Raw genomic sequence first — 23,207 nt, forward strand, 5'->3', positions numbered from 1 at the left:
CGTGCAGTCTTGCATATTAATAGAGAAAGAAGACTAGCAATAAAGACTGCCAAATTAATCATGTGGCACCTGCTGCTACGATATAACTGAAAACAATTCTGTAACATTTTAAACAAATATAATAGAAAATGTGATATAAAAATGAATCATTCACAATAACTGAACTCATTTTTCCATTGCTACACGTCTTAGGGTTTGTCTACATTGGCAAGTTTTGTTGCCAAAAACTGGCTTTGGCCTTTTTTCGGAAAAAAAGCCGAGTTTTGGCAACAAAAAACTTCCACCCCTGCAAGAGACTTTTGTCTTTTCCCCTCCCTTTATTGTCGACAAACATGCAGTGTAGACACCAGGGTTTTTTTGCAATTTTATTGGCCTCCAGAAAGAATCCCACAATTCCCACGCTGCCACTCTGGTCAGTGGTTTGAACTCCGCTGCCCTGCAGCCAACCCGCCCCTCCCACTTACAAGCCCTGGGAATTTTAAATCTCATTTCCTGCTTGCTGGCTTCCCAGAGGAGCTTCCCAGGTGAGCATGGCTGGCTATAGCACCAAACGTGCTCCCGCTTGGACCGCCACTGAGTTGTTGGATCTGATCAGTATATGGGGAGAGGAGGCTGTTCAGTCGCAGCTGTGACTGACCTATAGGAATCGGGACACATATGGGCAAATTTCTCGAGGCTTGTGCAAAAAGGGCTATGATCGGGACACGCAGCAGTGCAGAGCGAAGTTAAAGGAGCTAAGGCAGGTGTACCATAAGGTGAGGGAGGCAAACCATCGCTCCGGTGGTGTGCCTAAGACCTGCCGCTTCTATAAGGCGCTGAATGCTGTCCTCGGTGGTGACCCCTCCTCCATCGCCAATAGCCCCATGGATACTTCGCAGGCAGCAGAAAGAGGGTAACCCGCAGGCTGAAATTCTAGATGAAGAAGTCGAACTAGAAGAGGATGTGGTGCTCCCAGCGGGGTCGCCTGGTGGGGCAGGCAGCCAGGAACTTTTCTCCACTCCAGAAGTGCTCAACGGCGAGCAGGAAGCAGATGAGACTCTGGATAAGTTGCTGAGGCTTGTGTAGGGAATCGAAAAGTGGGAGGTAGGTAGTGTTTTCTGTGAGCTGGACATTGCTCTGTGTAGCTAATCTGCAAGGCCAAGCAGGGTATCGATGGACATCGAGACCTGCAGGGAATCCTCCAGAGAGGCTCTGGAAAATTTCAAAGAGTTACTTGTTACTCCTCTGCCACAGATTCCAATGGATTACAGCCTTGTTAGTTCCCCCATTGTAGAAAACTTTACCATGCCATTTAGCAATCACTGGAGCTGGACCGAAGTGGCACATAGCTGAGCTGCATATAGACTGGGGTGAAAGCCACAAGCATTCAGCAGCTGTGCCCTGGTTTCTCTGGTCACCCGCAGCAGCGAGATGTCAGCCAGCAGGTTGGCTGCATATGAAAAAGTGTGGGATAATTTTAGCATGAGTTCCCTACAAAGCTGCCCTGCAAGCCGTGACCTTTTTGTCCATACGCACAACCGCTTTCCCCCAACCTCCAATACTCACCATGATTGGGGTGCTCCCTGAGCTGTGTGCCTGCCTAGAGTCTCAGAGAGAAAGTAATTTCTACTAGCAAAATGCACTTTTTATTAAAACATTTCAATCATTTGCTGGAATGTAACAATCCCCCTTCTATTCAGCACAGACTTTGAAGAACACATCTCGCATCCCTGCAGACTGGCTTCAGCAGATAAGAAAAAACCCTAGGTGCAGCAAAGAAAACATGTTCTCCGAGGTGCTGTAGCGCGATGAGAGACAGACCAGGGAATGGAAAGAGTGCTGGGAAGCCAAAAGGCAGGACAGAAAAGAGAATGTTGCTTTTGCTAGGCAAGCAACAGAGCAGATGATAAAAGTTATGGAGCAGTGGCTCTCAAACTTTTGTACTGGTGAACCATTTCACATAGCTAGCCTCTGATCTGCAACTGACCGGTAGCAGACTGGATTCACCAGCTTCCACACAGCAATTGCAACATGCTTCTCTACTGAAAGGGCAGCTCTCAATCTGGTGTCCTTGCACCACAGGTCAGTGGACAGCTCAGCACGTAGCTCCATGAAGGTTGCTTTACGCAACCTAAAGTTCTGTACCCACTGGTCGTCATGCCACACCTGAATGACAATGCGATCCCACCAATCAGTGCTTGTTTCTCTAGCCTAAAACGACTGTCTACCGTAAGCAGCTGCTCTGTGAATGCACAAAGCACTGACAAGTTGCTGCCATCAATATCACACTTGGGTGCCTACGATTCATCCTCTGCTTGAAAACATGGACTCAGAGCAGAGGCACCGGAATAGAGGAGGCCAAAGGGCCATGGCCCTCCCACTTTTTGAAAGTGGACAGACCTTGCCCATCCATTTTTTGCCACAGGCCCAGCACCCTGACCCTCCTCTTCCCCTTGAGGGCCTGCCCTCTGGCCAGGCCAGAACCTGGAGCCCAGGCTGGGTAAGAGTGGCCCGGGGAGCCACAAACCCTCCACCTGTCTAGGATGGGGGCGGAGGGGAGGCCAAGATCAGCCCCCAGCCCATGTCCCTGCCCCTGGCAAATAGAGGGTCTGTGGCTGCCCACAGCTGCCCGGGCAGCTCTTACCATGGCTCAGCTGCATCTCTTTGGCCAGGCCACACCCTGAGGCCAGGCGGTAAGCCAGAGCCAGGTCAGGGTAAGAGCCACATGGGCAGCTGTGGGGAGCCGCAGACCTTCCACATGCCCTGGGTGGGTACACAGGCTGGGGATTACTCTCTGCCCTCTCCTCCCACAGGCAGGTGGAGGAGCCTGGGCTCCCCGACCCGGCTCCAGCTTGCAGCTTGGCTGGTGGTGGGGCCATGGAAAGGGAGGGGCCTCATGCCACCCCACACTTTTAGGAAAAAATCCATCACCCGTGACTCAGAGAGAGATCAAAGGCGCAGCCAGCCCTGAACCATGAAAATACCCAAACCAGACACCAATTATTTTTTAGAGTGAATTATGTTAGCTCATGTATAATGCCACAATAATTTGTATCTTATTCAGCATATGCTGGGAAATGGTTCCAACCAAGATGGATTCCCGGACAAAACCTGTGGTAAGAATAGTCTGAAACAAAACAGCTCCCTATTGATAGACTTGAACATCTTCATTTGCATCATCTTTTCTTACTCCACGCTAGACATCACAAAGAAAGAATGGAAGTTTAATGGCTGAACACTGTTGATTATACCCACCCAACTAACAGATATATATACACATCAATTTTTTCTATATTACCAAAAATGTTGTTATTCAGACAAAATAACGAACTGTTCAAACATTGTGGCTATTACATAGGATTACCACCTCTCTGGTATTTGACCAGCCTGTTTTTTTTTTAAATGGATTTGCCAATGGCCACAAAAATACTTTAATCTGTCTTTATTTTTTTTAAATGTGGGTCTAAATATCTGCATCATCATCACAATATACTGGGATATCCAATGTTAAAAGTTTCTGTGTTCAGCTAAAGATGTTGCAGTGTTCCCGTTTCTGCGGTTTAAGAAATAACAGATCAACACTCTTGAAAATTCAGAAGCTATCTGCCCACTAACATGCAAGTGCATTGTGTGTGTGCGTGAGAGAGGGTTTGAGTCACGTGAGAGTGAGAGGAATATTAAATAATGGAAAATCAGGGCAATGGTGCAAGTCATCATACTAATACCCTGAATAAAAAAGGATTACATCAGAAATTGCACATTCAACGACAACTGGCTACACAATACAGAGTACAAAGACTGACTGGCAAAATGTGCTGATAAAACAAAGACCCATTTGTTATCAATCTTAACTATATTTGTTCTCTCTCTAGATACAAGTGGCTGCTCAAGGGGGAGTTTGTGGAGTTGCCTTGTGGTTAGGGTAGCAGTGGACTTGTGTTGTTTGGGCAGGTTTTTGCATTTCAAAGCTGGTAACCTTACTATTTCATAGATAGAAATTTTAATTTATAAATAAAAATCTACTTGTATTTCAATATCATAGAAACCATGAGTTTACGCATGTGCGCTATCATTACAGGACAAATTTGTCTTCCACTGAAATGGCAAAATTCCAGTAACTTCAAATCAGAGTAGAATCAAGTCTTGGTTTTCTCCATCTTTTCTCCCTCTCCTCTCCCCAACCCCTCGAGCTTTCATTTGTCTTCCCCTCTCTCAGCTGTCTCCTATTCCTGTAAACACACAAAATAGTCCCTGAAAGATCACTTGACATAAAATAAAGGCTAAAAAACTGGAATGGTATTTAGCTTGTCTGGCAAAGGTTAAAAATAATATGGAGTTAACATGTATTAATTTAATGAATTTACAAGCATAGCTGTGCGTGACTCTTGCAAGTCTGTCAACTAAAACACAATTAAGGGAAGAGATGTGAATTGAAACAGAATGGTTTTATTACAATGTGGAAATAAAACAATATTACTCAATGATATTACTTACATAATACTACTACTAAATACAAAATGGTGTGTGTGTGTATGTATGTGTGTGTGTATACACACTTAAGTCATTTCTATTTTTTTAAAGTTCGAAGTAAGATGATTAATCCAATGGTTTCTTTCAGGTAATATATATATTCAGTCTTCAGTTTTGAAAAAGGACTCTCTCTCTCTTTTGATATATATATATATATATATATATATATATATGAATGAATGAATGAATGAATGTGCAATGTAACTTAGCTGTTTATGTAACTTTTCACGTGCTCACCAAAGCAATATTCTATTATAAATCATTTGTCAAATAATTTTACTAGTACAGAATCTATTTTAAAACCCACTGAAGAAGCTTTACCTAACACAGCATATATATATATTGCAGGGATTTTCAAATTCCAAAAGATCAGATTGTGTTCTAACAGTTATACTCACCGGACAATCTGTGACCCTCTGTGGCCAGCAAAGAAACAAAACAAAGTTACCATCCACAAAGTAATATATTTCATTTTTATTTTAAGAATGGAACATATAAAAAGTTTATGCAGAAAAAGGACTGAGTGGAACAGAAAAACATAGAAGTGTCAGAGTCCTACAGGCAACGAATAGTGTTAAATTTAAGTGTCTGACATTTTAGCAATAGAAATAATTTAAAACTACTCAACTTTTTGATAATACACAATAGAAAACCATGAGAATTAAAAGTTAGAGACAAGCGATAAAAAGTCCATAAAAGTGATTAAAGCATAACATAGTTTTACTCTTAAGAAGTAATCATGTGGGAGAAATAATTATATTTGTAGGACTAACAAAATCAGTGAGAGGCTGGATGGAATTTGGGCAGAACTTTCTGACACACCAAAGACAACTGACCTTGAGGATGAATGACAATTCATTCAGCTCATCGGGTACAGATATGATGAATTGTTGGCATTGTCACAGTGTGCCAACCAGCGGACCATTACTTCTGGTGCACAAGAATTGGCATGTTGTGGTGGGATCTGATCCTTTTGGAAACTGGGATGACCAGCAGTGGCTTCAGAACTTCTGAATGAGCAAACAGATCCTCACAGAGCTGTGCGAGGAGCTTGCATCAAACCTCTAGTGCCAGAACACTCGATTCAGGGAAGCCATAGTGGTGAGGAAGCAGGTGGCTATATTGCCCTGGCGAAGGTTGCAACTCAAACAGCTATTGGTCCATTGTAATTCACTTTGGAGTTTGAAAGCCCTCTGCCAGGGTTGTGGTTGTACAGGTTTCCAAGGCAATTAACACTAACCTATCAATGGGTGGTTTCCGTTAGAAAAATTCCAGAAATAATAGCTGGATTTCAGAGCATGGGATTTCCAACCCATACAGTGGCCACTGAAGTCACCCTCATCCCAATACTTTGCCCACCAAATGGAGCAAGTGAGTACCTGAACTGAAAAAGTTACCATTCACTCCTTCTGCAAGGCTTAGTGGAACAGAGAGGCAGATTCATGAATATGGGAAACACCGGAAAAGTTCCTGACACAGCAGGGTGCTGAAATCAGGACAGAAAAAGGGACCTGATTCCTCAGAAACCATATGGTTTTCTACAGTGTATTTGTGCCAGCTGTTATTTTGGGGGACCCCACATACCAACTCCTGATTTGGCACACTAAACTGTACCCTGACATCTGTGATGCTGGAAAGAAGGAATTCAATTACAAACTAAGTAGCTGTGGAATGGTCATTGAGTGCATGTTTGACAGACTGAAATCTCTTTGGCACTGCCTATGCACCCATCTGGACGCCAATATGGCCAACATCATTCATATAATTGGCACAGGCTGCTCACTGAGTGGGCTGAGGACAACTCTGGTTTACAAACTCTGTCCATGCATCCAGATCCCACCCATGTGCACACTGGGCCTGGTTCTCAGTGGACAAGGGAAATCAGGGCTGCCACATGTGTCCACATCTTCGAACAGCAAGGATGCACAGGATGACATCTGATTGTGCAGATGAATGCAGTCACACCCTGTGCAGCTGCTGGAAAAGCACATGACAGAACACATACTTGTGAGGTTACATAACTTTGTGATGGTTTTGTTTCCCTGTAGCCAAAGGTCATTAGCTGTTCATTCCTGTGACAATTCACACATTAGATAATTATAACAGGGCATCTCCACTGGCTAATCACCTTAGGGTTGGGTTTGTGCTGTGAAGGGTGGTGGCTAATTTATAAAGTGGTCACTGGGCAATGCTTTTGTCTCAACTGTTCACACTTGTTTACAAATCTCTGTTACGGGAAGCACTCAATCTCCCTTATCAACATTTGCTTTGGACAGTGTGTGCACACCTATTCTTTTTTTAACCTTGCTGTCAGCAGTGCTAACTCATGCACTGAGCAGCTATTATAGAGCGCTAATCATAAGGTTGAAGCAGGTCATGGTTCGGGGGTGAGGGAAGAAGGAGGGACCATTTAATCACTGGGCAGTGGCAAATGACTGTATTGTTACTTGAACTGTGTTTTGTTTTTCTGCATGTGAACCAACCCATAAAAATGTTTATCTACTCATTTTCTGTATTGTGGGTTTTGCTGCTTTTAGAACTAGCAGTGGGTTCTAAAAGCTCATAACACTAACTGCACTTTCTGCATCCCTCCCACATATCCTTGGGACTTCAGATATTTCTTAACCTGTGTGGGGAAAAGGGTGTGGGTGAGTCCAGGAGGCAGACTGTGACTCTGCTACTGCAGGAGGAAAAGTGAAGGGAGACATACTCTGTGTCAGCTGTACAACAGGTGCAAGGAACATCACCTGGTGGGTTGGTTCTGCCCTACACATTCTAGGGCAGAGCCACTTGTCTTCCTCTACACAAATATACCCTTCCTACCTGTGCAGGAATGAGTATAGCTCTTGGGGTGAGGCCACGTCCTTCTCATCTCTCACCCCCAACCCCCAAAAGGAGGTACCCAGCACAGGGGAATAAGGAGATGCATGACACCACACCTTACTCTCCTGCATGGGCAGGCAAGATAAGCCATAATCTGACCCTTAAAAATTGGAAAAGCTAGAAAAATTAGGAACCTCCACCACTATGTTTGTATAAATGGAATCCAAAGCAAAATAACTCATTCTTCCTATACATGCCACAAGTGCTTCAAAAATGGCAAACAAACAAACAAATAGCAGTAAACATTAGCAAGTGTATTGATTACATATGACTGGCAAAAAAGTCAGTTAAGACTAAAAATTTTACATTATAGACAGAAAGCTTGATTTACTTCTGCAATAGTTGGTAAACAAAATAGAATACAAAATTGCAGTAAAATACGGAAAGAAAAATTAAAAGACCATTCCACTACTTTCAAATTGCTGTTAATTAAAGGCTCAATCATGCACCCACTGAAGTTAATGGACATTTTGCTATCAATTTAAGCCCCGACCCTACAAAGTCTTATGCACATATTTAACATTGAAATCAATAGGATTGCTCACAGTAGCAAAGTTAAGCACATACATAAAGGTTTTCAAGATCTGGGCCTCACACAACAGCAGGATATAGCCCCCAAAGAACTAAATGATACAATGGTGATAAGAGGACAGCAAATATCTCAGGAAACTACTATAAAAGAACCAGTATTTTATTTACAGTTAGTAAGTACTGTGTCAACCATTTACAGGGTCATAAATGTTTATCATGGATTTCATAATATTTTGATTTTTTTTAAATGCTCCAGCTTCTGGAGACATGCTATCATGTAATAACCTCCACTTTCATTTAAAAAAGAAAAAGGAAGTTTCCAGCCCTCATGGTTGTGGAAAAATGCTTGAAAATGTGAACCATAAACATTAAAAAACTAGAAAGTAAATAAAAGAGCCAACAAACTTAAAGACGAAAAATCATTTTTAAGCCAATCATGTGATCTGGGGCGGGCCCTGACTCATGATTTATGAACACTCAGGATTGACAATAACCAGCGGTCGGGTGGCTGGTGAACTTTGGGGCAGGTGCGGTGTAGCAGAAAAAAAATCTCACGAGTATACAAATTTGGCATTTGCAATCAGGCACTTAAATTCAAAATAGGTAAATACTGCGTAACAGGGTATCACTCTCTGTCTCCAGGCTGGTATAACAGCTGAGATAATACTAGAAGCAGCAGCTGTAGCAGCAAAAAGTGGAGAGCCTACTGGACGTTGCAGGACAGACAAGCCCCCATTTGGTCTGTGTTGTTGTTTAATGATTTCCCACATCTTTTCTCACCGAGCCTGCCTACAGCACTGCAGATGGAAAATCTCTGCAGGACCCAATTGCTGAAGTTCGCTCTTATTCCTGAGCTTGGTTCCTCTGCTCATGAGGCAAGTCACACAGGCGGTGGTGACTGTAGGGCTCTCTAGTGTGTCAGCAGAGTTTTAAAAATCAAAGTGTAGTGTGAAGCAAGATCAAAAAGTGTTTTTGCCTTTTGTGTTTTGCCCCTTTTTAACGTAAAACGCGGCCTCAAACACCACCCTTCTTCCTGCACATATTTTATGTTTGAAATATCAAACATCAGGAACTCACTTCCTTCTTTACTAGAAGATTAAAGGAGGGATCTCACATCTCTCCATCCCCTAAACTGGGGAGGAGAGGGAGTATATGGAAGGGAGGGAATGTTTACTATTAGACAATCTAATGGTCCCCTCCAAACTGATTTATGGGGAAGAGACATCTATCAAACTACAGCTTTGCATCATCAACAAGTCCTCTGAAGATTTCACCAAGGTTTCACGACAAAGAGAGTGAAGACATTTAGAAAAACAAAGTAAAACAAAATGAACAAGTGTGAAAAGGCTTGCAAGATCTCTTTGCATATCAAAAAGTGCAAACATTTGGTTTGCATGTTTTGTAGTTCACCCTTTGTAACTGCATATGCATTCAATACCTATTTTCTTATGTTATGTTCACTACCCCTTGAAGACTGAACTTTAATGTAAAAGAATACTGAACAACAACGTACATTAGGATCCAACACAAAATCTGGATCTAGTACATGGATGCATTAATCTAAGTTTTCCTCCAAAAAGCTGGGTAGTAATATCTATAGAACTAAATTATTAACTTACATCAGAAATGGACTTCTGCAAGTTAGTAACTAGCAGGATTTCAAGTGGCTTAAAACAGACAGGGCATAAAAGCATAGGATGTTATCATTTTGATTTTGGAAATATCTCATGAGAAGACCTCTCAAGATCTTTGCCCCAACTTCCATGAAATCCTCAATTATTTTTGATATTACAATATATACTGTACATAGATTAAATATAACCATATTTTGAGTAAATGTTAAGCAATTGACCCCCAGCCCTTTCAAATAATGGTTCATCTTTACTTAAAAGTTGCAGCATCTCAAATCCATTATTCCTGAAGTCTGAAGATCACTAAAAATAGTGACAGTTTCCCACAGAAATTGGCTAGAGGTATAAAGCAGCATAGTGCTGGTGAAATGGATTTCCCTAACAATGGTCACTTATTAATATGGAAATACAGTAGCATTCAGAGATGAGAAAATATGGCTGTCAGCTATGATACTTTGATAAAGTACAAACATTTTAAAAAATAAGATTAACATGCAGGTGAAATCCACACATGCAGCAATGACAGATAATGTCAACATGTTTATTGTGCCTTATAAACAATTTTTGATACTGAGAGAAACCACAACTGCGGCCACTGGGAGCTGCGGGTGGCCATGCCTGCGGAAGGTCAATGTAAACAAACTGTCTGGTGGCCCACCAGCGGATTAACCTGACAGGCCATGTGCGGCCCGCGGGCTGCAGGTTGCCCACCAATGTTTTACACTGTACTGTTTAAGGTCAACCAAAATTAATTAATAATGGTTAGGCCATATCATATCCTTTCCATAATCATGTCCTGGCCCACCATCCTCTTCCTCAGTTTTTTAAGATTACAGAGCAGCACCTGTCAGAATGTATTACCAAAGAGCAAAGAGTTTCTAGCTAGGGTACAGTTTGTTCTTGTAGGAGTAGTCTACTAAGAATTCCATGCCAGCATGTGGTAAACTACAATAAAGTTTGGATTAAATACAGTAACTATGCAGAAGATCATGCAATTGGGCAAGGTGTTTAAAAAAAGCTTTTTGTTGCCCTTTTTAAAAAACAAACAAACAAAACACGTGGAACACACATACACCTAATCTTGTGCAGCTATTTTCAAAACTTTTTATTAATTTTACTGCTAAGTGAAGTATGGAACTAACTACATGGCAGTAGAGAGTGTTTGATACAGACAGATGTTATACAAACTACTCCACTAAATATTGTCAATGCACCTCAATCCTGCCATACAACTGACAAAACATTTCAGTCTTAAATCACTCCTGAATAAAGAATGCCAACTGTGTAAAGCTGTATTTTGGATTCATACATGCTAGCACTAGTAGAGATTAGGATGAAACAAATTAAGTGCTCTCAACTGTGACGAAGACCCATTTGAACCTAGTGTTGATGACAAAGTAGAAAACTAGTTGATCTTGCACAGAATTAGAGTGGATGATCTAATAGCTCCTTTACATATCTAACTTCTATGATTAATAGAATCACAGAATATCAGGGTTGGAAGGGACCTCAGGAGGTCATCTAGTCCAGCCCCCTGCTCAAAGCAGGGCCAATCCCCAACTAAATCATCCCAGCCAGGGCTTTGTCAAGCCTGACCTTAAAAACCTCTAAGGAAGGAGATTCCACCATCTCCCTAGGTAACCCATTCCAGTGCTTCACCACCCTCCTAGTGAAAAAGTTGTTCCTAATATCCAACCTAAACCTCCCCCACTGCAACTTGAGACCATTATTCCTTGTTCTGTTGTTCCATGAACCCAGGTCTACACAGGTGAAACATTAACTCCTTGTGCTACTTGTCATTTTTAATCACGACATAACGGAGGAAAACTATGAAAAAAGCCTGTTTTTACAATCAGACAACCTATCCTCATGAATTCAGCTGCAAAACGCATCGATGTATGACTGTACATGAGAATTACTTGGCTCTGCAATAGGACCAAAGTTATGATCTATAAAGCAACTTTGCACTATTATACATGCATTATGTTTTAGAGATAACACATTTTAAAAGTAGTAAAATTAAAGCAGGGAAAAATAAGACACCTTTCTCCCTACGTTCAATTCACATTTATATTTGTATAGTCTGTATATCAAATATTTAAAAGCTATGAGCAGGGTATTTTTAATATTTTTTCAAGAACTACCATCACTGGTTGCCCAAAGCCTTTAGAGGGGTAAGCAAGATTTTTTTTTTAAACAAATTGCATTATTTTAAGAATGAACTATTCCCAGGCACAAGGATATGCATTGCCGCCTGTAATTCCAAGAACATTACCACACAAGAACAGATAATTCAAAGCAAAATGAACAGAGTGTATGAAACCAGAATGAATGCATAACACTCATTAGTTTCTATGGAAACTATGGTTAACTATTCCTTTGAAATCTGTGTTTAAATTCATTGACCAAGTTGTAGTGATGTTTGAGAGGTGTGCAAAATATGTCACTGTACTATCTGAGTTAGAAAAATCACCCGCTTTTTACTCTCAAATTATCCATCCAAACGACATCTGAACAGATGTCTACTGTCAGACGGGAAACAAAGTAGTGTGAAAATAAAAGTCTCAGTTTCAAGCCAAACAGCCTATTTGATGAAACACTTGTCCAATTAAAAACTCAGTGGGCTTTCAACACAATGTTATGGAGCAAAATATAATTTGGTAGTCAATGTATGGCTTTTATATGTTCACAGTTCATGTAGTTTTTCTCTAAAAGTGTACTAGAAGTTGTGATCCACTGGACAGGAACACTGGACAGAACAATTAGAAATCTGGATTCTAGTTCTGGCTTTGCTACTGACTTGCTACAAATCCTTAGACAAGATCCTTAACTTGTGTGTGCTTCACTTTTTTCCAATATAGTTCTAAGATTTATAAATAAAAAGCACTATGTAAATGCCAATTACTTTTAGAGACCCACTCCCTTCCTTCCCTCATGTTTCTCCTCTGAGAATATCAGCTCCTTGTAAACTAATTAACGGGCATATTTGAAGAGGCACTGTCAACGTGTCTAAGATCATAATTTATTTCCCTGGCAGTATTTCTAGCAAATGTCTTTCCCCCTTCCCCAAACTAGACAGTTTGGGTCTTAAAGAACACAGTCATTATAAACTCACTAGCTGTGCCTCTCTGATGGGCTGATGGTCTTAGTTTACAAGAACACTCCTTACAGCCAGGGGTAATGAACACAAACAATTCATAAAATGTATTGAGAATAGACGTTCTGAACAAATATTTCCCATTAGCCAGAAATGGGAAGAGGAGGCATGGTGGGAGGGGGCACATGGAGTCACGTGCCTCCCCAGAGTTGCTGCTTGGCTTGTACTGAGCATGCTCAGTAACGTCTGCTGAAACTGCTGCCCTCACTCTGTCCCCCCAACTATCAACAGGTATGGGTCGTCTCTTCACATGGGTGTGACTAGCACAGGTTTCTTTTTGCCTGTTTCTTGGTTACCTTATACACTGAAGTTCCTGCTTTTAAATGGGAGTCTTGTCCTTGGTCCAAAAAGATCCTTTCCCTGTGACAACTTTTTCTTTAACTCACACAGTCTGCCCCAATCAGCTTGGCTGGTCTGCAACCGCCTACCTACCCTCATTTTGCATCTGTCCTCCTCAAAGATTTCTCTATATAAAGTGAAACTTAAAGTAAAGCTTCACACGTGATTTTTTAAATTAGTTTTCGCATTAAAACATTTTTGTAAAAACAAATTAAAAATATAGACACATACATGTTTATAGAAAGAACTGCTTCAGACAGTCGAAGTTATAAAAAATAATATACACAAACTGAGAAAATACTGAGATATGATAGGTATGGGTTACTGTTTGAAGAGAGGACTGAGCTCTAGTCACACCTCTGATACAGACTTTGTCCATGGTCTCTGACAAGTCCTTTAGCATCTCAGCCACACTTTCCTGAACTGTAAAATGTGGATATTTATTTCCCTTACTGAGATATTTTGAGAAATAAATGTTGAGTGCTATGTATGTGCTTAGTATTATTATTACATCGCCTTCATTTGTCTCTTCTTAGTATTATACCCGAAAAGATTTTTGAAATCTAGAACAGGAAGACACTTCTTAGGAAGTCAACCAATAAGTTTAGGAAATATATTGTTGATGAAGATTTAAAAACAACACAATACACTTTATTTAAAAAACTCTGCAGATAAAAGGAAAAACATAATGGCAAGAACTATGACAATTTTATGAACAAGAGCTGATACAAGAAAAGTTTAAGCATTCAATAATTCTAATTCCATATGTTATTAGAACAAAGGCTAACGACTTCATGGTTTACAGTAACAATGTCTATTTCCTAGGTCACTCTTTTTTTTAATCTTTTTTCATATTTTAGAAATGGTAACCACATCTCCAACAAGTTATTGTCACTGTCTAACCTCAACCCTGAGCTTTTCCATTATGAGAATGTCTGGCAATGCTTGAAGATTCATAATAAATAATAAAAAATAAGAAGTTCTGTGTCCTAATTTATTCCTCATACTGTAGGAAGGATGGAGTAGTGGCTAGTGAATGGGAATGGGACTTTAATTTCTGGCTCAGCCAGATTTCTTGTGCGATCTTGGGCAAGTCACTTAATCTTCACTGTGCCTCAGTTCTCTGTACACAAAATGGAGAATACCTACTTAAATCAAACTAATGTTGTGATGTGATGATAAAAAGCCATTAATGATCGTGGGACATTCAGCCACTATGGTGATGAGAAATACGTAAGTATGTAGATCAATGCATTTACAAACATGCCACTCAGTGGGTAATACATAAACTATGTTCTTATACAGAGGGCCAAATTTCAACTTCGAAGTTCTCAAAAGTAAAGTTAAATGTTTGAAGATTTGCCTGCAGCTTCTGTTCTTCCCAAGGGAGAGTAAGGTTTGACAACAGCAGGTGTTTTTAGCAAAACACTTTCAGTATTTCGTTACCAGCATCTGAGACAGGCAATTGACTGAGTGAACATTGCAAGGTCAATTGGCAGGAAAAAATTAGATGCATACCTAATCCAGTTACAAATGTTTTATGCTTACTTTAGCAAACTAAATTTTCAAATGTAAGATCTAGCACTCATGCACATTATGTAGATTTGTGACATGCCCTGTAAGACTAAGTCCAGAATTCAATTAATGAATTATGCTAATTCATATATGTGGTTCTTATCCGTGACAGATTATTTTCTTCATTTTATTTAAGTACAATTTTTCTTTACTAATTTAATAATCTAAGAGGAAAGAGATCAAGGCTTTAGACTGAATGAAAAAATGCTTCTTTTTATAGATTTAAATTAAAATATTCAGTGGGAAAAATAAAATTTCACAGAATACTAATTTCCAACCTTCAATTTATTAGATTCCTTCTTTAATCTCATGGCCCTGTTCCTGCAACTAGATCCATGTGGATGCAAGAGTTTGTCCACATGGGTGAACTGGCAGAAATGGAACCTACATTACAAGGAGATCAGAAAGGCAAGGCCAAATTAAGTTCGGGAATAAAGCTGCCACTGAGAAATAAGACAATGTCATGTCAAAAATAGTTGTAGGGGTGCAAGAAAAATGTAATAATTTGAGACCAAACATGTATTGTAATTTATAGTCACAGTTAATACTATTTAGCACATATATAGGCCTTTTTATGGTCAAAGCACTTGATAAACCTTATCAGTATATATTACCCATATACTCATTAGGGAGTATGTACATGTAACAAGGTGTAAACATAATAACCTCAGTAGACAAAAACAGATGGGGCATAGGAGAAAGGATGCAAACTTAGAAGTAAATAGACTGAGGCAATGTTTTCATACGTTTTGTTGAGTCCATTATTTTTGTAGGTTCTCTCATTTTTACTTTTCCCTCCTCTTCCAGCCTCTCCTAGACCTGTACGCATCCCATATCCACCTGCCCTGACTTTATAATGTCAAAAGCAGTCTAATGGATTCAACTTGGTGTTGAAATAGGGGGCATCTGGTAAGGTCTCATCTCTTTTCGGCTCCAAGTGTTTTTGTTGTTGATTTAAAAAAATCTGATTCCTTCCAATACTTTCTCTACAACCTGCACTCATTTAGTCACAGCTCCATTCCGACACTCATTCTCTACCCTCATTCCTGCAATTTAGTTCTGTACTATAAGATCATTCCTACCCATTAACTAGCCCTCTCTCATGTTTTCCTAATTTAATCTGCCATTATCTGTGCCACCCCTTTTCTAATTTGTCCCATGACAGTGTAACCTTCTATCCCCACACCTCCATCCAAAAGTCAAACTTTTATCCTCAATTAATGTTCATTGAAACAAAAACTATGAGATTAAAGAGGACTTTAATCCATTTTTCAGTGATGAATGGGTACTTATTATGTTAACTCCATACTCATCCCCCCAAAAAATTCAATGAGCATACGTATCTGTATTATACATGCTATATAGGTATTATTAATAAATTAAAAGAACAAAAGCATATTGCAATAATTAGGACTGGGAAAGATAAAAATTATAACCCTTTCAACTCAGAAATATAATTCGAACCAATCATTCAAATGAAACATTTTATATGAAAGTACATGAGGGGTTTACTAATTTAAGCACCCTCTGTTTTAGTCTGAATCACCAACTGATCAAAGATCATCACTCTGGATTTAGGTTACTGGCTAAATGCTGTGAACTTTACTGAACTACAAACATGGCAATTATTCATATTCTTTGAATAGCAGTGGCACTGGCAGCTCCTTGACATGTTTTGCTGGTAAGATCCAGATGCACTTTCAAATAATCTAAAATAGTCATGGTTGACCAGCATTGTACCCTGTAAAAGATAACAGCTATCTTGTTCACCATATCCTCTTACAGAAGGCGTAAGGCAAGACATTTTGACAGGTCTTTTAAATCTTGTCCTTGTGGTTTCCACTACATCTATTATCTAATACAGGGACCAAACTAGTTCAGTTGGAATCAGTCATATCACTATCAGCTTTTCTTTCCACTTTAAGGTTAGATGGATTATTGCTTTTAACAATAACCTTGGCTCCTGCGTTAGTGTACATCAAGAATGCTTCCAACAATCCGGCAACTCTTCCAAAGTTACTCTGCTGAAAATCTTCCTCTTCAAGACAGACTTTTGTCAGGAGTAAGGACCTGCAGCTAGCCTGCTTACCTGCTAACCTAAAACCCAGGCAGTCTAAGGAGTGCGGCTGGGCCCAACTGAGACGCCAAATTGTCCAAATGACTGAGGGGATCAGCAGACCCTTATGACTAGCAATTGGGAGCTGGCTGCTCAAAGCATTTGCCCATGCCTGCAATAACTCCCGTGCCAGGTTTTTTCGCAGCCTTTCCTCAGCCCAGGTCATGCAACTCTGACCCACAGCTCCAGTTCCTGACTTGACTTTGGCTCTGACCCTTGGCTCTGGCATCTGGCTTCTGACTCCAGTTTACTCCCGAGAGAATTCTGCACCAAAAAATTAAAAATTCTGCACACAATATTTTAAAATTCTGAAAATGTGTGTCAATAAATAAATGTGGAGGCTCCAGCATAACAGTGAGGAGCACAGACCACTGACTGCATGGAGGTGGGAGATCAACGTGCACCCTGCAGCCCCCAAGGTACGGACTCGGCGGTGAAGCTGCACCCAATCCTGACACAGTGCAAGGGCTGAGCACGCTCAGGAAACACCCCAGTACCCTGCCTCTCTGCATCAGGTGCACCAGGTGTGGGCAGGCAGGCTCAGCCCAGCAGGATCCAAATGTGGAGGGGTTTAGTGTGGGAGGATCCAGATGTGGAGTGAGAGGGCAATCTGGGTGTGGATGGCTCAGTGGGACGGATTTGGATGCACAGGGGATTGTTGGGGGGGTGGGATCCAAGGGCAATGGGACTCTGCAGGTGGGTCCGGATGAATGTGGTTAGGGCTCAGTGAGAGGAGATTGGGTACATGGGGGATGGGACTCAGGAGGGGGAGTTTGTGTGTGTGGGACTCATCAGAGAAATCTGGGTGCTGGAGGAGTGGGGCTTGGTGGGGTGGGAGTCTGGGTGCAGCTAGTTGGGGCTCAGTAGAGAGAGGGTCCAGGGGTGGGGCTCATCAGGGTGGTCCAGGTGTATAGGAGTGGGGCTTGTTCGGGTGGGGATTCAAGTGCAGGGGGCTCAGTTGGTGGGGCCTAGGTGCAAGTGTGGGGATCCAGATGCAGGGGTGTGTCGCTTGGCAGGGGGTGGTCTGGGTGCAGGGGGATGGAGCTAGGCAGAGGAGGTCCAGGTGCAGGGCTCAGAGGGGGTTGGTCTGGGTGAAGGAGCTCAGGGGAGGTCCAGATGCAGGAGGGAAGGGAGAGGGGCTCAGTGGGGAGGGTTGGGGGGAGATTGGTGGGGGCAGTCTGAATGCAGGGGAGGGTCTGGGTGGGGGAGGTCTGGGTGCAGGGTTGCTCCGGATGCAGGGGGTGAGGCTCAGTGGAGTGGGAGTTTGGGTGCGCGCGGTTGAGGCTTGGTGGTAGGATATGGGTATGGGGGAGTCCGGTACGATCTGACCTGGCCAGGGCATCCCCAGCCCCACAGTCATTTGCTTCTCCGCCAGCTGTTCCAGGCGCTCAAAACAAAGCGCCTGCGGTGCTAGGGAGGGACATGTGACCTCTCGTGGCTTCTCTTTGCTTCCTCGTCAGAAAGTCATTTTTCCACAGGGAAGCAAATAAATCTGCAACGGACATGAATTCTGTATACGCAGTGGCACAGAATTCCCCCAGGAGTACCACTTATGACCAGCAGCTCCAATTCTTGGCTGCCTGACTCCACCTTCAACCATGAGGCACGACCACTGACATCCCAGTCAAGTGACACCTTTCCACCTTAAGTGACATGATACAAATACCCTCTTCTATTTCTAAAGCCCAATCAGGTCCCTCCTCCCAAAAAATCAAAAGCTGACCATAAGCAGAGTTTTGTCCCCAAAAACGCAGAAATGCCAGGGACCCAATGGAGTCTGCTACAAACTTCAGGACTGCTACTGACTTTAGGTGGAAGGCACTCGGATACTACAATGACGGGAGGCAACATAAAGCCCTAAAATATATAGATATAACGTCTTAGAATGCTTTACTTGTCCTGATAGCTGAAGCTTGAGAGCAAAGTTTTAGGAGAAGCAGCCCACTTTTAGCAGTAATTTTAAATACATGTTTCATCTATAAAGGTAATACTGGGACAGTACTACAAAGAATTCTTGTCTGTAAAGCTATTTGTGTTAGCTTTTCACCATTCCCAAAATAAATATTTCAGTAATGAGAAGCAGTAAATTACCATGCAAAACTGCAAACAAACAAACTTCAACTACTAACCTGGGAGAACATAAACTGCAATTACTAACTTAGGAGAACTCATAATTATCTTTTACCAGGAAAAAAAACTGAGTTATTTAAATTCTTTTCACAGTTTAGTTAGAGGAACCAATTAAAAAAAAAAAACTACTAATTTTTTTTAAAGGGACCAAACTTTTAAATAGCCTTTTGTGATAAAGAATTTTGTATGTGCATATGCATATAATGTCTTTGTAATTCCATGGTAAGGAGGAAAACATGCAATGTATTTTACCAGTCTATTCCTTAAAGCATGCCATTTAAAACTAAGCATCATCTAAGTTAAAATAAGAGAAACAAAATTGTCCTTGGAAGCGATTAAGGTTTTTGGAGTTTGCAAGGCTTACAATATACAATGTGTTCAAATTGTACTATTTCCAGAAATTAAGCTAACTTCTGCCAATGACCCCTTGTTTCATTGGTGTAAAACCCTTTTAAAACCTCTATTACTCTCCTTTACAAGACAGAGAAACCAACTCCAAACATATTTCTTCTGATACATCTTATTAAGTCTCTTCATCTTCTGAAATAAAAGAAACAGTTTATGTAATTCACTGTACTTGGACTTTACCACTGGATTTCAGAACTTGCTGTAACTAACGATACGTAACACAGTAGACGCTCGAAACAATAAACTCAGGAGTTTATTCTCAAAACCCATTAACATAAACATAGGCATTTGCCAAACAAGTCTTGAAATTGCTACAAACCAAACAGGAAACTATCTTTGGATACTCAAATGTCAGTATTTTTTGCTGCCATTGCTCAACCTGAGACTTCAGGACAACATCAGCTTTTAACTGGTACAAATCTGTTTAGTTACCAGTAGGAAATGTTGAGTAGTTACACAAATTAAGAAAGTAGAAAAACTCTGGGCTTGTCTTCGCTACCGGAGTAAGTCGACCTAAGTTACACTACTTCAGCTATACAGTGAATAACATAGCTGGAGTTGACATAGCTAAGGTTGATTTACCGTGGTGTCTTCACTGCGCTGTGTCAAAGGGAGATGCTCTCCATTTGACTTGCCTTACTCTTCTCAGGGAGCTGGAGTACCTGAGTCGACCTGAGAGCACTCTGCTGTCGATTCAGCGGGTCTTCATTAGACCCGCTAAATCGACATCTGCATCGATCTCCCTGGTAGTGAAGACAAACCCAGATTATCAGTAGAGGCAAGAACCCAAGTAGCTCCTTTAACACAGAAGGGATGGAGAAAGAAAAGTACAACAGAAGCTTACGGGGCTCTTCTGTTGAGATCCTTGCAGTGGACAGCTGAAAGCCTTTCAGATGCAATCCGACTGAGAGTCACCACTGAAAATTTGTGCTACTAGTACAATATCTAGTAGATTAAGCTAAACTGGAAAAAGGCACTCTTATATACTCATGTGGAGTGGTATATGAACGGATACTGTGCTTTACATTCAACACTGTATCTTAATCCAAATTTATTTTCAAGCGTAGACAAGCCTTAAGACTGTAGCCAGCTACATGAGACATGCTTAAAAAAAGAAGCTATTTGTGGTTTAACACTAAAAAAAAAAAGAAGCTAAACAATGCTCTAACAGCACCTTTAACTTAACTGTCATTACAAAGGAAAGTTCATAACCAAGACTGTCACCGTAAAAGAACTGATAAATAATACACAACAAAAATACACACAAAAAACCCAACATAATTAAGGATTTTTTTTTCCTTCTGAAAATAAGAGATTTGAAATTTGGAAGGCTTTCCCCACAAGAAGCTCAATCCTTGGACATAAATTTTTCTTAAAAAATTATAAATAAAAGAACTGCCAGTACAAATTAAATACAAAATACATATGGCATTTTTATGTTAACATTGCAAGAAAGCAGCAACAAGCAATCACACTTTTCAAAGTGGAAGACACAAAAACATAAAAAAGGAAAGACCACACACTTACCAAACCTTGAGAAAGTATGTGCAGAGCTCGCTTTGTCATCGTCCGAATTGGCCATTTCAAACTGATGCAGCTAATCACAAACGTCTCAGGCTAAACTACAGCAATTTTCAAAACTGTCCAGTGAGGGTTAGAAGCAATCAGCATTAAATTAGTGAAAGCAGTGTTAGCAGAGTTATTAACATGATGCACTGGACAATCAAGGGGATAATTAAGGTTAATTATTATTATTTATGTTTTCCCTCTTATACCCTAAAACTTGGTTTTCTTGTGCCTTAGTTTTAATAAACAACATCTAACCAAGTAACAGGACCCAGATATGCATAATCTTCCCATACTGAATATTATATAAAAATAATATTACTTTATTTTGAAGTAAAATTCCTGGTTAATTTATAACAATGCTTTGAATATTTACCCTTTCTATGACCTGATCTTGCACCGCTGAAGTCAATAGTTTTGCCACTGATATCAATATGTGCAGAATAAAGCCCATACATATTCTACTCCAAGATTAAATAAATCCTTGATCCATAGGCAGCACTGAATTAAAGCTTGGGGAGGCTAGTCCCCGCCCCACCCCACTCCCCTGCCTGAGCCCCCTCATGGCCACCAGCCCCACAACTCCTGCTCAGTGCTGGGCAGTGCAAGCACTGGCTCCAGCTGTCTGGAGCCCTGGGCTGCCACCCAGCCCCAGGGGAAAAGTCACAGAACACCAGTAGGAAGCAGGAGAGGGTCTGGGGGCAGAGCATGGGCAGCGCAACACAGGGCTGTTTGGGGAGGCTCAGCCTCCCCTTGCTTGATACCCGCCACCCACGCCTTGATCCAAAAGAAAAGCATTTCTTCTTCCATTAATAGTAAAGATGCAATATTTTGTACTAAAACAAAGCAAGTGATACACATTTAAACAGCTATTGCAACCCAGTAATTTTTAGGCTACAAATAATCTACAGGTTGGTTTCCTTCTGCAGTACTATACCATGATTACAATGCTGAGAATAGTAATTATTTGAATTGGTGTCTCTTCTGTTTTGGTGGGTAAACACACAAAAAACAAGCTGTAGTTTTCATAACTGATGTTGAAAACTAGGCCCTGATCCTGCAGACGAAGCTGTGCAGGCAACCCTCTTACACATGTGTGGAATCCTGCTACGGTCAGTGAGGCTATGTACCAGTCAGATTGCAGGACTGGCCTACTACTGTATTATCTGCAGTACATTCCTACTAATACAACTGTAATCAATCAGTTATTTAATTCATTGGTACTTATAAGTTTTTCCTAGCAAAAATTCACTTTCATACTTTTAAAGTGTAACTGGAGTATGTACAGGTGTCTGCAAGACTGGGGCCTAAATGATATTTCGTTTTCTAGAAGATACTGTAAAATGTGAGTCTCACCCTTCGACTCTAAACTTGAGTCACACTTACTAAATTTTGCACTGAACATTCCATTTAAATACATACTTTGTGTAAACTATTTGTAATTTCCTTTTAAATAAGCAAAAGTGGTTACATTTATTTCAGTCAAGTATATAGTTAAATATGCATTTTCCTTTTAGATAGGAACATTGACTGTAAAATTATGCTCGATTAAAAATGGTCTTGCATGTTTTGTAAGTTTAATTAAGTAGTACTGTGTGGTCAGCATTAAAAGTTGAATTATTCTAATAACTATCTGAATGATTCTACAAATACAGAGCTACAAACAAGCTTTGACAAAACCTAACTTTGTGGGTCACCTTGCGGTGATAACTTCCCTTTAAGGAAAGCAATTTTTAGAGTGTAACAAGTCACTACAAACTATTTTGTTTTTATGGCACTGGTTATTGTACCATCGTGGGCTGCATCCAATACCACCTGTATGACCCTGAGGATGTCACATGGGCAGCAGCTCTGTGCTGACTGGGACGCAAGTGGCCCATGGGCCACAGGTTGAGAACTACTGGTTTATGGCAATAAATTGTTGAAAAATCCTTGGCTTACCTATCTCAGGGGAGTGGAATGCAAGTCTAATCTGTGGTTCTCAGCAAAATTAGACAAAGCTCATGATTTTGATGTAAGAATATATTAGTGGTTTCAGAATACATTACTGTTCAACAGCTTGTCAAACACAATGATGTGTGAAGCAAACCAGTTTTGCTTACAACATGTGCTAAGCTGAACTTTACTGAAATTTAAATGTCCCATTAAACTCATGAATTTAAAATGTCTCAGCAAAGTTATGCATCAGCAGAGTAGCAGATTTTTTAAATGACCTTCAGATTAATCCAAAAGATTTTATTTCCAAACTAATTGGATCGGTTGCGTTTTTTGTTTTTACAAAGTGTGAGGATGAAAAAGCAAACAAAAGGGTTAAGACTTTGGCTCTAGAAAGGAATCTAAATTTGAGCTACATCTCTGTCAG

General features: G+C 40.7%; 1 protein-coding gene across 4 annotated transcripts in view; it reads right to left on the bottom strand.

Annotated features, from left to right (window-relative positions):
• Positions 1-23,207, bottom strand: part of PHKB (phosphorylase kinase regulatory subunit beta) — a 209,590-nt gene that overhangs the window by 185,851 nt on the left and 532 nt on the right. The window contains exons 2-3 of one of the 4 annotated variants that reach the window (XM_084644481.1): positions 20,807-20,919; positions 4,908-4,925 (exon numbers count right to left, since the gene is read on the bottom strand). The exons of 2 other annotated variants lie outside the window; for them this stretch is intronic. In XM_084644481.1, the coding sequence (XP_084500607.1) occupies positions 4,908-4,925; positions 20,807-20,861 (73 nt within the window). In that variant the 5' untranslated portion in view covers positions 20,862-20,919. The remainder of the gene's footprint in view (positions 1-4,907; positions 4,926-20,806; positions 20,920-23,207) is intronic. One more of the 4 variants, XM_084644483.1, reaches the window with a different exon arrangement.

The sequence above is a fragment of the Lepidochelys olivacea genome (assembly GCF_965140295.1).
Source record: "Lepidochelys olivacea isolate rLepOli2 genome assembly, chromosome: 12".
NCBI classification, from domain to species: Eukaryota; Metazoa; Chordata; order Testudines; family Cheloniidae; genus Lepidochelys; species Lepidochelys olivacea.